This window comes from Juglans microcarpa x Juglans regia, chromosome 6D, assembly GCF_004785595.1.
Source record: "Juglans microcarpa x Juglans regia isolate MS1-56 chromosome 6D, Jm3101_v1.0, whole genome shotgun sequence".
Lineage (NCBI taxonomy): Eukaryota > Viridiplantae > Streptophyta > Magnoliopsida > Fagales > Juglandaceae > Juglans > Juglans microcarpa x Juglans regia.
Window position 1 is genome coordinate 1484392 of NC_054604.1, and position 12627 is coordinate 1497018.

General features: G+C 35.1%; 2 protein-coding genes across 2 annotated transcripts; both read left to right on the forward strand.

The window, feature by feature from the left end:
• Positions 1-5725: 5725 nt before the first annotated feature.
• Positions 5726-7609, forward strand: LOC121234902 (adenine/guanine permease AZG2). The gene has a single exon (XM_041131045.1). It carries the CDS (start codon positions 5766-5768, stop codon positions 7428-7430), a length of 1665 nt encoding a protein of 554 aa, XP_040986979.1. The 5' UTR covers positions 5726-5765; the 3' UTR covers positions 7431-7609.
• Positions 7610-9951: 2342 nt separating this feature from the next.
• LOC121234539 (F-box/FBD/LRR-repeat protein At5g53840-like) lies at positions 9952-12120 on the forward strand. Its single transcript, XM_041130503.1, has 4 exons — positions 9952-9984; positions 10134-11051; positions 11139-11282; positions 11758-12120. Exons 1-4 carry the CDS (start codon positions 9952-9954, stop codon positions 12118-12120), a joined length of 1458 nt encoding a protein of 485 aa, XP_040986437.1.
• The last annotated feature ends 507 nt before the right edge of the window (positions 12121-12627 follow it).

Below are 12627 nucleotides of genomic sequence, written 5' to 3' on the forward strand. Positions count from 1 at the left end.
TAATCTCCTTGAGGCTAAATTTTTAGATTACGTTTGGATGTTGAGATGAGATGAGTTGAGTTCTTTATAAATAGTAATGAATTAAAATGGTAAAGTGGGTTTTGTAGGACTCACCTGAGATAAGTTTAGAAGTGTTTAGATATTAAAATGAAATGTGTATATGAGAAGCTGAAAATGATTGTGGATCACGCATGTAAAGAGATTTTTAGGTCTCACGTATAAATAGGTCTTGAGTTGAGTGATGTTTAGTAATTTAAAAAATGTCTATTTAGATGTTGAATTAAGCTTAAATTTGAATTCAACTCAGATAAACTCAACTGCTTCCATGTTCCAAACGTAACGAAGATTCTCCTTGGGCCCCTCCCATGAGCCTACTGCCTGCCTGCCTGCCTTCTTAATTATTACTCTTAACACGAAATTCCATAATTAAAGAAACACGAACATGAATATCATGACCATGATCTGCTTTGTAATGGACACCATTATTAACATGCAAAGTAAAAGCTAGCAGAAATAGCAGCTTTAGTTTCTAAACAATTGGGTATAGGAGGATACACATATGTATATATATATTATAGGCAAATTTACTAGCTATAAATATTAGAACAAAAGAAGTGAATGAGAATCATGGGTCCGAAGGTGATGTTTGGGTCTAGGAGTTGCTCCAAGTGGAATGAGTGAGAATTGCTTACGACAATATTGTCGAAAGTGGCCTATTCGACGATATTGTTATTGTATGCGACAAAATAGATATTTTTATGAAGTTTCTCGTCTTCTAAAATACCATGATTTTAAGCACCTAAAATATATATCCTTTATGAATCGAGAGATCTTTCAATCTGAATTAGTGAGACGATCATTTTAAATGATTGTGACAACTACTAGCGAATCTCTTTGTAAGAGGATATAATATATATATATATATATAAAACGAGAAATTATATTTGTAGTCGTTGAGTGCGTAAGTATCGTGTAATTTTTTTTAAAAAAGTTAGTAAATATATGACTGAAAAAAAAAATTAATTTTTTAATAGTAGATTCTACATTATTTTTAAAACGATTGTATACTTTATGACTGTATATAATATTAGTCATATATAATTCCTAACAACATTCATGTTATGTACTCTACTCTTCCTAGGAGTAAGTACTAAGCCGTAATGTGGTTGGTCTTTATAACCATAATTTCAGATAAAAAGCACTTTGTAAACAGATGAAGCTAGGGAAAGACATGAGACTTAAAAAGAAGAGTACCTCGAGGTTGTCTGTCCCTCTTTTTAACTTTTGGGGGCTCCTGGAGTCCTTTTTATCGAAGTAATGCCAAACTCTAGCACTAGAGGCAGTCTTTTCTCTCATTTCTTTATGGTTGTTTATGGTTCACTTTTTCCTCGCACTGTCTCTCAAAAGGAGAATCCACTTGTGTTTCAAATTCAATTACGTACACACAAGTTGTAAATAATAAATCTGAATCGTTTTGCGCATGCAAGTCTTAATATTTGTATAATGGCTTTAAAGCTATGCCTCTAATGGAAGATCCTTTTACAGCCCGTCACAGTTGTTGCTCCATGCCTAGGTACTGCTGATTTATATATATATAGGTCCTATACATACATATATATATATATATAACAATTTATTAAGCCTTAATTAATGTTGCAAAAAAAAAAAAATACAATTGAAATGCTTTTTATGGAATCTTATGCATATTGCATAGAAGGAAGATTTTTATGACATGCATGTTTTAAGCCTTCGAGTTCACCGTTTCAAATTATGTATATTAATCATATGCGGTGCATCAAATAAAAGAATAATGATATATATAAGTTTTAAATGTATAAGTATCGCATAAATTTTTTATGAAAAAAAAAATGAGTTCTATTAAGAAAATAGAACTGTTACATACCAAAAGATATTATACAAAGTAAACTCACATATTGATGTGATTTTATGAAATCTGTTATATTTATTTTATAATAAAAATAATTTTACAATTTGACGTATCACATCAAACCACATCAGTTTGTAAGTTTACTTTTGTATAATCTATTTGTGGCTAAAATATTTTTCTTAAGAAAAAATTGTGTAAAATAGATTTCACTGTAAAAAAATATAATTTTTTTTATGGGACTATTTTTTTTTTTTTTAAAGTTTGTATTAATTCATAACTTTATCTCAAACATTACTCATCAAATAACAGTCGAATGGCGAAATCTAGACTCCACCTAATGAAATATCTCCCTATTGACAAGACAAGTTGGGCAAGAGCATTAATAATCTCAAGAAGAGGCATAGTATTCTTGAGACGAGCCGTAAGGCGTAACGGAACATTTTAAAAAGCGTCTCCAAAAGAACCCACTTCTGATCAGTGATTCTGTAGTACTAACTACTAAGAACTCATAAAAAACGAGAGAAACTGCATATTAATTAAGAAAAATGACAAAACGTAGTATTACATCCCGCATGACACATGACATGGTCACAACCCTCAAAAGGTCGGATCGATGATATGTACTCTTTGTGATGAAAATAAGATTCGCGGCCACTTCGATACACATTATATATATATATATATATATATATATATATATATGAGTAATGTTAGAGTGAAGTCATTGTAGTAGTGCACACTTTGTATTTACTGCATGGCTACTTCCAGTTAATTGTTCCCAACACTCACTTGGGAAGATGTGTGGTCTAGATGATGCCACATCATATGTGCAAAATGGATGCTCCCAATAGTAACTTCTATCTATATTTATTTTATATATATATATATGCATGTCGTGAATAAAAGAATGATGTTATATATAATTATAGGTGGTGCAAGTATCGCACATTTTTTTTAAAAAGAATAAGATTCATTATTAAAAAATTAATTTTTTTTTATGTAAGTCTTATATTTATTTATTTATTTTAAAGGATTGTATGGCGTTTGTGCATTCTATGCAGACTATAATTTTTTTTTTGAATAAAATATGTGATATCATACGATATAATTTGTTGCATTAATGAAGCCAACTAAAATTCTTTATATCAACAAATTTCAAATATATATGGAATTAATACATTCCAATATGTTTCATTTGATATTATCTTAAATATATATATATTTATATATAAATATATATATATTTTAATTCCCTCCAAGTTCCGAAGAGTAGTTTTGGTCCTTTCTCAGTTTGCTGTCATTTTTATAATCGCACGCGTTTTACACTTCTTTTAACGTATTTCTACACTTACAATTTAAAAAATTTTCTTTTCATAGACACATAGTTCCATACCGCTTTTTCTTTTTTACCTATTTTAATCGTTTATTTATCGAAAGAAGAGGTACCTACCAATTCCATTTCAATGTTTACTGGCCTTCTTCAGAAGTACTGCGCACAGCTTTACGTAGACAGGCCCTAAGGGAAGTGTGGGGAAATAAAGAGGATTTTATAAAAGTAAATTTTTAAATTGATGTAATTTAATATTTGTTTAGATTATAAAATGAGATAAGATCAATTAGATAAAATATTATTAGAATATTTTTTTAATAATAATAATAATATTATTTTGGTAATAAAAAACGATTTCATAAAAGTAAATTTTTAAATTTTCATCACTTGTAATTACATTGACGTAATTTCGTGTGATTTATTAAGTATATTTTACAATATTAAAAGTAATTTTATAATTTGACATCAATTATATTAATAATTAATAAATTTATTTTTATAAAATATTTTTGCACCTAAAATATTTCTCAATCTTGTCTCGTTTGTTTTCATAAAACATCTAATCTCATCTCATTTTATTTCATCTAATTATTATAACTTTTTTAAATTTTTATATAAAATAAAATAAATAATTTAATTTTTTTAAATTTTAAAATAATAATAATATTAAAAAATATTTTATAAAAATATTTTATTTAATTATTAATTTTTATCTCAATTTATCTCATCTCATTTATAAAAATAAACGAAATGGTATATATGCTTCTAGAAATAGTGGTCCATGTACCAGCCTTGCAAGGGCTCCCTCAAAGGATCAAATCATAAGATTCCTTTCAACTTATATTTATATTTGTTTTAAAAAAATATATTTTAGATCGTTCAAAGATATTGGTTTTGGAATTTTCAACCCTACCCACCTAAATACAAGTCCGTCCAAGCCAACAACTTGAAAAAAAATAAATAAAGAACATCAGTTTTTTGCTTTACTTCTTATTTTGTGGGCCTAATGAATATATTAGTATATATATATATATATATATATATATATATATTTTTTTTTTTTTTAGTAACAAACTACATATATATATATATATATATTAATATATATTTATATAGGATGATGTTATCAATAATGCAGACTCGATCTATCTTCATGAATGGTGAAGATCTAACACGTATGTATATATATTTGGTCATCATACCGATTTATTTAAGTACTGAATATAAATCAATATATATATGTCTTCATGAATGGTGAGGATCTAACACGTATGTATATATATTTGGTCATCATACCGATTTATTTAAGTACTGAATATAAATCAATATATATATACATATATATATCGGTTGTTGCATGGATTACATCACAAATTTAACCTCAGAATCTCGTTAATTAGAAATCTCTCTCTCTATTCCATGATATCCCATTATATCATATATATATATATATATATATATATATATGTTAGCTGTCTATATAATAATCTAAGTTAATTATAAACTCTTTAAAAAATCATCTAAATTAAAATAGTGATCATCATGCAGTAGTACTAGTTACCCTTAAAACCTAAAAAACCCTAATCATTATCTTAATACTATATATATATATATATATATATATATATATATATATATATAAACGCATGCAATTTCTAAACTATCTCGTTTGTTTTCAGAAAGTTTTTCAACTCATCTCATCTCATTTTATCTAATCATTATAATTTTTTCAAATTTTCGTACAAAATAAAATAAACAATTCAACTTTTTCAAATTCTAAAAAATATATATATATTCTAACAATATTTTATTTAACTCTTAACTTTTATCTCATCTCATATGTGAAAACAAACGGATAGAATATTAAAGCTGATCAAAGTCAAGTAATTAAATTAATGCTTCGCTAATGGATCCAAGAATATAATGAATATGTAATAATCATGTGAACAAAACTAGCTAGTTTGACTAAGCATGCGCAGTTATATTCTGATCATAAAACGGTTCTCCTAATTATTAATAACATAATTATCAACATCCTTGACTATGACTCTAATTTCCACAGTTCTAACCCTAAAAAATGTCATCTGTCGGTGCATGCAGCAAACTATATATGGGGCAAGAAGGACTTGATCAGTTAAAAAGATTAAGTTGTCATTGCCGATCAGTATTTGGTAATTAAGCAAGATAATGATGGATGGATTGTTTTATTAATGATCACAGTACTGGCCACCCTTCCAAAACCAAACCTTTATATATATTTTTTTTCTTGCAGAAGTAGTACGTACGTAGTAAACGTGAATATAAAAAGCAGAAAACGTGAGATAACCCAGATGCAACTATCTCATTTTCTTAAAGAAAACCTCTCCTTTGTAACGCTTATTCCTTTATACAGTAATTCAGGGCGCATGCTGCATGGTGCACATTTGTCTATAATATCTAAGAAGATTCCCTTTTTAAAGCATATAAGTACAAGCTAATACATGATACAAACATGCACAAACAGAGCATAGAGTAGGAGAAAATACAAGAGAAGCTGAGAAGAGAGAGATGGGACTAGGTCATGAGCTGTGTGCAAGAGTGGAGGGCAGTTTCTTCACAAATCTGGCCAAGTCATGGTGTAAAATGGAGAAAAGCCTAAATGATGCGATCTCAAAGAGCTTTGTAGGGAAATACTTCAAACTAGAAGCTAGAAAGAGCTGTTTCACCAGAGAACTACGAGCAGGAACGGCCACTTTTCTCACCATGGCTTATATCATCACCGTCAATGCTACCATCCTCTCCGACTCCGGCGGAACTTGCTCTGTTGCTGACTGCACGGCTCCTGCAAACCAAACAGCTAGCCCTGATTGCATGTTCGAACCCAATTCTGGGTACCAAGATTGTCTTTCGAAGAACAAAAACGACCTTATTGTAGCCACTGCGTTGTCAGCCATGATCGGGTCCATCGCCATGGGAGTTCTTGCTAACCTTCCCTTAGCATTGGCCCCTGCCATGGGACCTAATGCCTACCTTGCCTACAACTTGGTGGGCTTTCATGGATCTGGGGCCATATCTTACCAAACTGCCTTAGCAGTGGTCCTAGTCGAGGGCTGTGCATTCTTTGCAATATCTGCAATTGGGCTGCGCGCAAAGCTGGCCAAACTTATACCTCGCCCAGTTCGGCTTGCTTGTGCTGCAGGAATTGGGCTTTTCATTGCGTTTGTAGGCTTACAGGTGCACCAAGGCGTGGGGCTTGTTGGTCCCGATTCGTCTACATTGGTAACCATCACTGCTTGTGCTAGCACAAACCCAGAAACGGGTGAGTGCATGGGGGGAAAATTGCAGGGTCCAAAGTTCTGGCTTGGATTAGTAGGCTTCATAATCACATCTTATGGGTTAATGAAAGACATTAAGGGGAGCATGATATATGGCATTGTTTTTGTGACAATGATATCATGGTTTAGGGGTACCTCAGTGACATATTTTCCAAACACCCCACTTGGTGAAAACAACTACGAGTATTTCAAAAAAGTTGTTGATTTTCACATAATCAAATCCACAGCCGGGGCTGTTAGCTTTAATAATTTCAATACTAGTCAGGTTTGGGTGGCATTAGCAACCTTGTTCTATGTTGATGTGCTTGCCACCACAGGCACAATGCACACAATGGCTGAGATTGGAGGGTTTGGTAATGATCAAGGAGGTTTTGAGGGTGAGTACCTGGCCTACTTGGTTGATGCGGGCTCCACAGTCGTGGGGTCTACATTGGGGGTTTCATCAATAGCCACTTACGTGGAATCATCAGCAGGGATGAGAGAAGGGGGTCGAACAGGATTAACGGCTGTGATTATTGGTTTGTACTTCTTCATATCATTGTTCTTCATCCCACTGTTTTCAAGTGTTCCTTCATGGGCCCTAGGCCCTTCACTAGTTATGGTTGGGGTGATGATGATGAAGGTGGTAAATGAAATAAATTGGAGTAACATGAAGGAAGCAATCCCAGCTTTTGTCACAATTCTTCTTATGCCACTAACTTATTCCATTTCCAATGGAATTATTGGTGGGATTGGGCTTTATATGGCTCTTAGCCTCTATGATTTTGTAATGGGGTCCATAAGGTGGCTGATCAAGATGAGGAGGAGGGTTATCCAGGAACAAAATCAAGTCTCTCATGCTACTGCTGGTCATCATGTAGATCCAACATTAGTTCATGATCAGATCACTCATGTATGAAATATATATATATATATATTAGACCTACCAGACCGGATCGATTAACCCTAATTATTTCGATTAGATTAATGTTTGGTATAAGGTGAAATTCATCTCCAATGTTGAGTATCTAGATTTTCATTTACATTAAAATAATTTTCCCCAAACCATGTTAATTAATATATGTCATCTGATTATTAAAAGATATCATCTTAATAATAATAAACATTAATTAAGAAAATGAAAATGAAGGTAATCTAAGAAAATGAAAATGAAGGTAATCTAAATTGGGTGGCTAGGCTACCGCTGTGGCCTGCTGTGACCACCCACAAGGTGGCTGGCAGTAGCCACCGTACTAGAGCCTAATGCGGCCACCCACCCATGGGCAGGATGGTCACCCTCAGACACCCCTGGTTGGTTGAATAACTGCCACCCCATGGTGGTTGTGCCGCCACAAGGTGGTGAAACTCTTTCATCTCATCTTTATTTCTTCACTATTCATCAAAATATATATGGAACGTACACAAGAATTTAAATGATTTTCCAGACACTAGATATCAATAAAGGAAAAATCTAATTGTAAGCGATTCTGCGCACTAATACGCGCACCCGTTCAATATGATTAGTCAAAAAGTAAATTTTATTGAAACAGTACTAATTTGAATTTAGAATATGAAGGTAACAACATTAGTACGTAGATTGGTACGCAAATTTGCTTGTACTTAGCAAAACTCATTAACAAAATCAAAACAACATACTAAAAGATCATGAGTCCCCCCAATGCAGGGAAAACGTACATTGAGTTGAGTTAGCCATCTCAAATTAAAATGATCAGATTTATGAACCTCAAACATGCATCAAGTGAAAAAAAGGTTTTTTTTTTTAATAGTGGGTCTTAATTTTTCTTTAATGAGAATGTCAAAATTTGTACACAAAACTGTAACCAGCGTTACTTTAAGGTAAATGTACAGTCAAAACATCACGCTGAAAGACATTCACATTTGGGATACGTAGAAATCGATGGCCACAATTATTGGGCCGGGCCGGCAAGATTACATGTAGCTCGACATAAATCACATTGCTAACGTTTCATGTTGGGCTGAGCACCAGTCGCACCAACCTAGTCATAATCGCAGCGGACGTAAACATTATAAGGCGAGTGGTTTTTGTCGTAACCTAGTATGTCACCGATCATCGAGTTAACGTGAACCCCAAAACAAACTACTCTCTTATCTGCCCCATTTTTTGGTTTTTAATAGTTATGGATAGGTTTTAGAGGAGATACGACGTAATTTCTATAACACTCAGGCCCAACACCGAACCCACGTACTATTAACTTTTTTTTTTAGTTAATATGTATGGATAGCCTGCTTAAGAATTAACGAGTAACTTTGAATAGGCCATGGGCCCAAAATCTGTTTTGGTAGAATATCGATTTTACTAGACTTGATAAATAGGTTAAAATCATTTAATATTTTAGAGATCAATTAGAATATTCTTATCTGGTAATCATTCCGAAAGATTTATGAGACGAATTAGATTATTTTAAAATTTGAGTCGAGACTGATTAGTATTCATTATATACTTGACTCATGAAAATACAGATAAACTAAAAAGATTATGCTCTAACTAGCCCAGCCCATTCGTCAAGTCCATACACTGCTTACCAAGACGTGGGTACAAATATTTCGAAATGGACCAAAACCCAAATATGTCTGTTAAGACAAAACTCAAGTCCCATAACTCACGAAACCCCAAACCAATGCACGCAAAAAACCCAAGCCGTGAGAACCAGGTCGAGACTTCACGCCATGCACGTCTCCACGGCGGGGACGTCGGACGTCTCCTTCCCACCAGGGTTCACGGCAACACTACATATATACACACACATTATACACATTCACGCACAGCCTCTCATGCAAGTCACAGAAGGGTTCCTCCCCAAGCCGCCAGCCACCATCTCACGAAACCACCTCCCCACGTGAAGTCCAACAGCCCACGTCTCCTTCTCGAGCCACCACGTAGCAACCTCCTTCCTCTGCTCAGTCACCGTGCAACGCCAAACAGAAACCGAGCCACAGCCTGGCCACGAGCCACTGCCTTGCACCACCAGCCCGCATCCAGCCTCCATCTCACGGAACAGCAGCCCCCCAAGGAGGCAAGCCGCAGCATCGCGAGACTACCCTCACTGCCGCGGTTTGTCCTCCATGGTAGAACGTCCACGCCGCATCACCACGTACCCAGTCCAACCACAACCAACCCAGGACGGCAACCTCTGCTCAGCCACCGTAGCCCTGCCCTGAAACCACCGTGAAAGAGAGCCAACAAGCCACCTGCAATCATACGGCAAGCCTCTGTTTTTCACACCCAAAAACAGAGCAACCCACGTCCAGCAGCTCTTCCACGCCTTTTTCCTCAGCCACGGATCAGCCGTGCCCTTTCGTTGAGCACCACCGTTCGGTCTTGGATTTTCTTGGGTCCATATATTCAAGCCCAGCACGAAGGCGATCGAAGACACCAACCGGCCAATACAATGAAAACGATGATACCTGTCCCTGAATTTGTGCTTTTGAAGGTGATTCTTTCTCTGAAAGCAACTAAAGTTTATGTTTTCCTCGTCTTTCAATCATCGAGTTGCTCAAATTTCGTACATATTTTCTACGTTTTTTTACCTTTTGTTTCAAAGATAATGTCAACATTATTGTCTTGTTCTGAAATCCACAGAGCGGCGAGAAACGCAGTCATTCATCAGTGGATTATCTAAGTGAATTGCCGCAAGAAATTATTGTCTACATCCTGTCACTATTGAAAATCAAAGAAGCGGGGAGGCCGAGTGTACTGTCCAGTAGGTGGAGATATCTGTGGAGATACACATGTGGTTTAAACTTTGACGAGTCAAAGTTGATGAGTCAGATACGGTGGCGAAAGGTGCGGATCGAGTGTATGGAAGCTGAAAGGCGTAGGTTTTTCCGTTTGGTGAAACACGTAATGGAAATGCATCAAAGTCAAACAATAGATGAATTCAAAGTATGTTTTGAAGTGTACCAGCTGGGGTACTTTAAGTCTGATATTGAAACCTGGGTACACTTTTCCCTGAAAAAGAAAGTTAAAAGGCTTACATTGGACTTTGAAAATGCTACTATCATTGGCATTACTCTTGGAAATTACACTCTTACTACTCAGTTCCTCCATAGGTATAGCATTCATTCGCTTACATCCCTCTGTCTGACTGCAGTGGAAGTGACAGGACTAGTTCTTGAATACATTTTATCTAAATGCCCATTTCTCGAAGTGTTGCACGTGGAAATCTCAGAATCTTTGGTGAATTTAAAGGTTGCTGGCCCTTCGCTGAAGCTAAAGCGGTTGGAAATATTACGCTGCGTATATCTTGAGAGTCTTGAGATTTCTGCTATGAATCTTGTTTCATTTAAATATAGGGGTCCGGAGATCACAAAGATTGTTCTAGAGCATGTTCCCAATTTCGTTGACCTGTCTTTAGCATGTCATTATGCTTGCTTTTTTGTTAATCATTCCAGCCAGTTTTCAAGTTGTCTTTCTCAGTTGAAGACACTCGAACTAGACCTCGGAGTTGAGATCAGTATGATCATCAATACAATTTTGTGTCTTGTTAATCCTGTTTTGGTTTTTGTTTTTTTCCTCCCCCTCTCTGAGATTAATAACGACTAGCTGCTTATGCATGTACTCTTTTTTCACGGTTCATTTTTTCAGAAGTTTTTCCGGTTCCCCAGATTTCCAGAGTTAACAAATCTCAGGCAATTGAAGTTGAGAGTAAATGCACGAGATGTTGAGACCCTGCTCCATTGCACTTCCCTGCTAAAGGCATCACCCTTTTTGGAAAAGTTCTCACTGCAGGTAAATAGCTTCTTCTTCTTCTTCTTCTTCTTCTTCTTCTTATGACTATCTATTTAGTGCTGTTTTGCACAGAATGCCGAGGTCAAAACATCAGTTTTTTTTTTTTATTCTACAGCTTGTAAGTGAAAGTGATGTTTTCTCCTTAGTTTTATTTAACATTTTCTCCTTAGTTTTATTTAACAGCTAGAAGGTGCAACTGGTTGGCACCCTCTGATGAAATGTACATTAATGTTATCTCGGTTGGCAGTTCTGGACTCAAAGTTCATGACCTATTTCCATTGAACAGAAAAATGAAACAGAAAAGTAGTACTGTTTTCTGCTTCCAATTTTTGGTGATGGTAGGAGGATATTCATGATAGATAACATTGAAAAATGATGTCCCTATACAAGTATTCCACTGTCTATTAATTAACCTTTCTGTGTATTATTTAACTACCATAACATGACTACTGGAACGTCCTCTTCCTTGTGACAGTTGCTATTCTCAAATGGGGCTGCAACGGGAAAAATGAAGGTGCGGAAGGCTAAACATCCACATCAATGCCTCAAGGTGGTTGAAGTGACAGGTTTTATTGGTTGCACAGTTGACATGGAGCTTTCCCTCTATGTACTCAACAATGCTGCGTACCTGGAGAAGCTAGTTATTGATAGCCGGTATTCATTTGAAGAGGAAATTAAATGGCTTGATAGAGGTTGTGCACAGAGATTACAAGACATGATTTTTTGTCCACAACTAGATGCAAGAATAAGGGATACTGGAGAGAAATCAGCAGCCATTGCTTGTGCAAGGCAACTAGAAACAAGATTACCTCCCGGGGTTGAACTGGTGATATTATAAAATTATTTCCCCTTTAGTAGCAGCACCTGTACATGAAGCTTTTGAAGGCTCATTCATCTTTCTTATCAAAGGAATGAAATGGTGCTTTAGATTACCTTTCAGCTGATAACCCTTTTTTTTTTTTTTTTTTTTTTTTTATGTAAACATATACTTCCTTCATTAATAACAAAGATCAGTCATTACAAAGTTTTTCCACAAGAATCTCATTAGCTATTTCTACAGGACTATCCTCAATCCATACCTTTTCATCGCCAACAATAAGAGCTAATCTTGCTAACTTGTGTGCAGTGGTGTTAGCCTCTCTATACACAAAACGTACATCCCAACTCAATCTCCCATTCATGATTTTCCTCACATCATCAATAATACAACCATATTCAGCCCCTATCTCTTCCCCACTCTTAGTAGCATTCACTATTAATAAAGAGTCTCCTTCCAATAATACATCTGAAAATCCCATTTCACTACAAAAGGTTACTGCCCTCCTTAATCCCAGGGCTTCGGCTA

What these genes read in the sequence shown, in the direction of transcription:
- LOC121234902 (XM_041131045.1), top strand. Translation starts at nt 5,766, where the DNA reads ATGGGACTAGGTCATGAGCTGTGTGCAAGAGTGGAGGGCAGTTTCTTC.
- LOC121234539 (XM_041130503.1), top strand. Translation starts at nt 9,952, where the DNA reads ATGATACCTGTCCCTGAATTTGTGCTTTTGAAG. An exon ending in CTGAATTTGTGCTTTTGAAG is followed by an intron (nt 9,985 to 10,133) that starts GTGATTCTTTCT and finishes TGAAATCCACAG; the next exon opens with AGCGGCGAGAAACGCAGTCA. An exon ending in GTCTTGTTAATCCTGTTTTG is followed by an intron (nt 11,052 to 11,138) that starts GTTTTTGTTTTT and finishes TCATTTTTTCAG; the next exon opens with AAGTTTTTCCGGTTCCCCAG.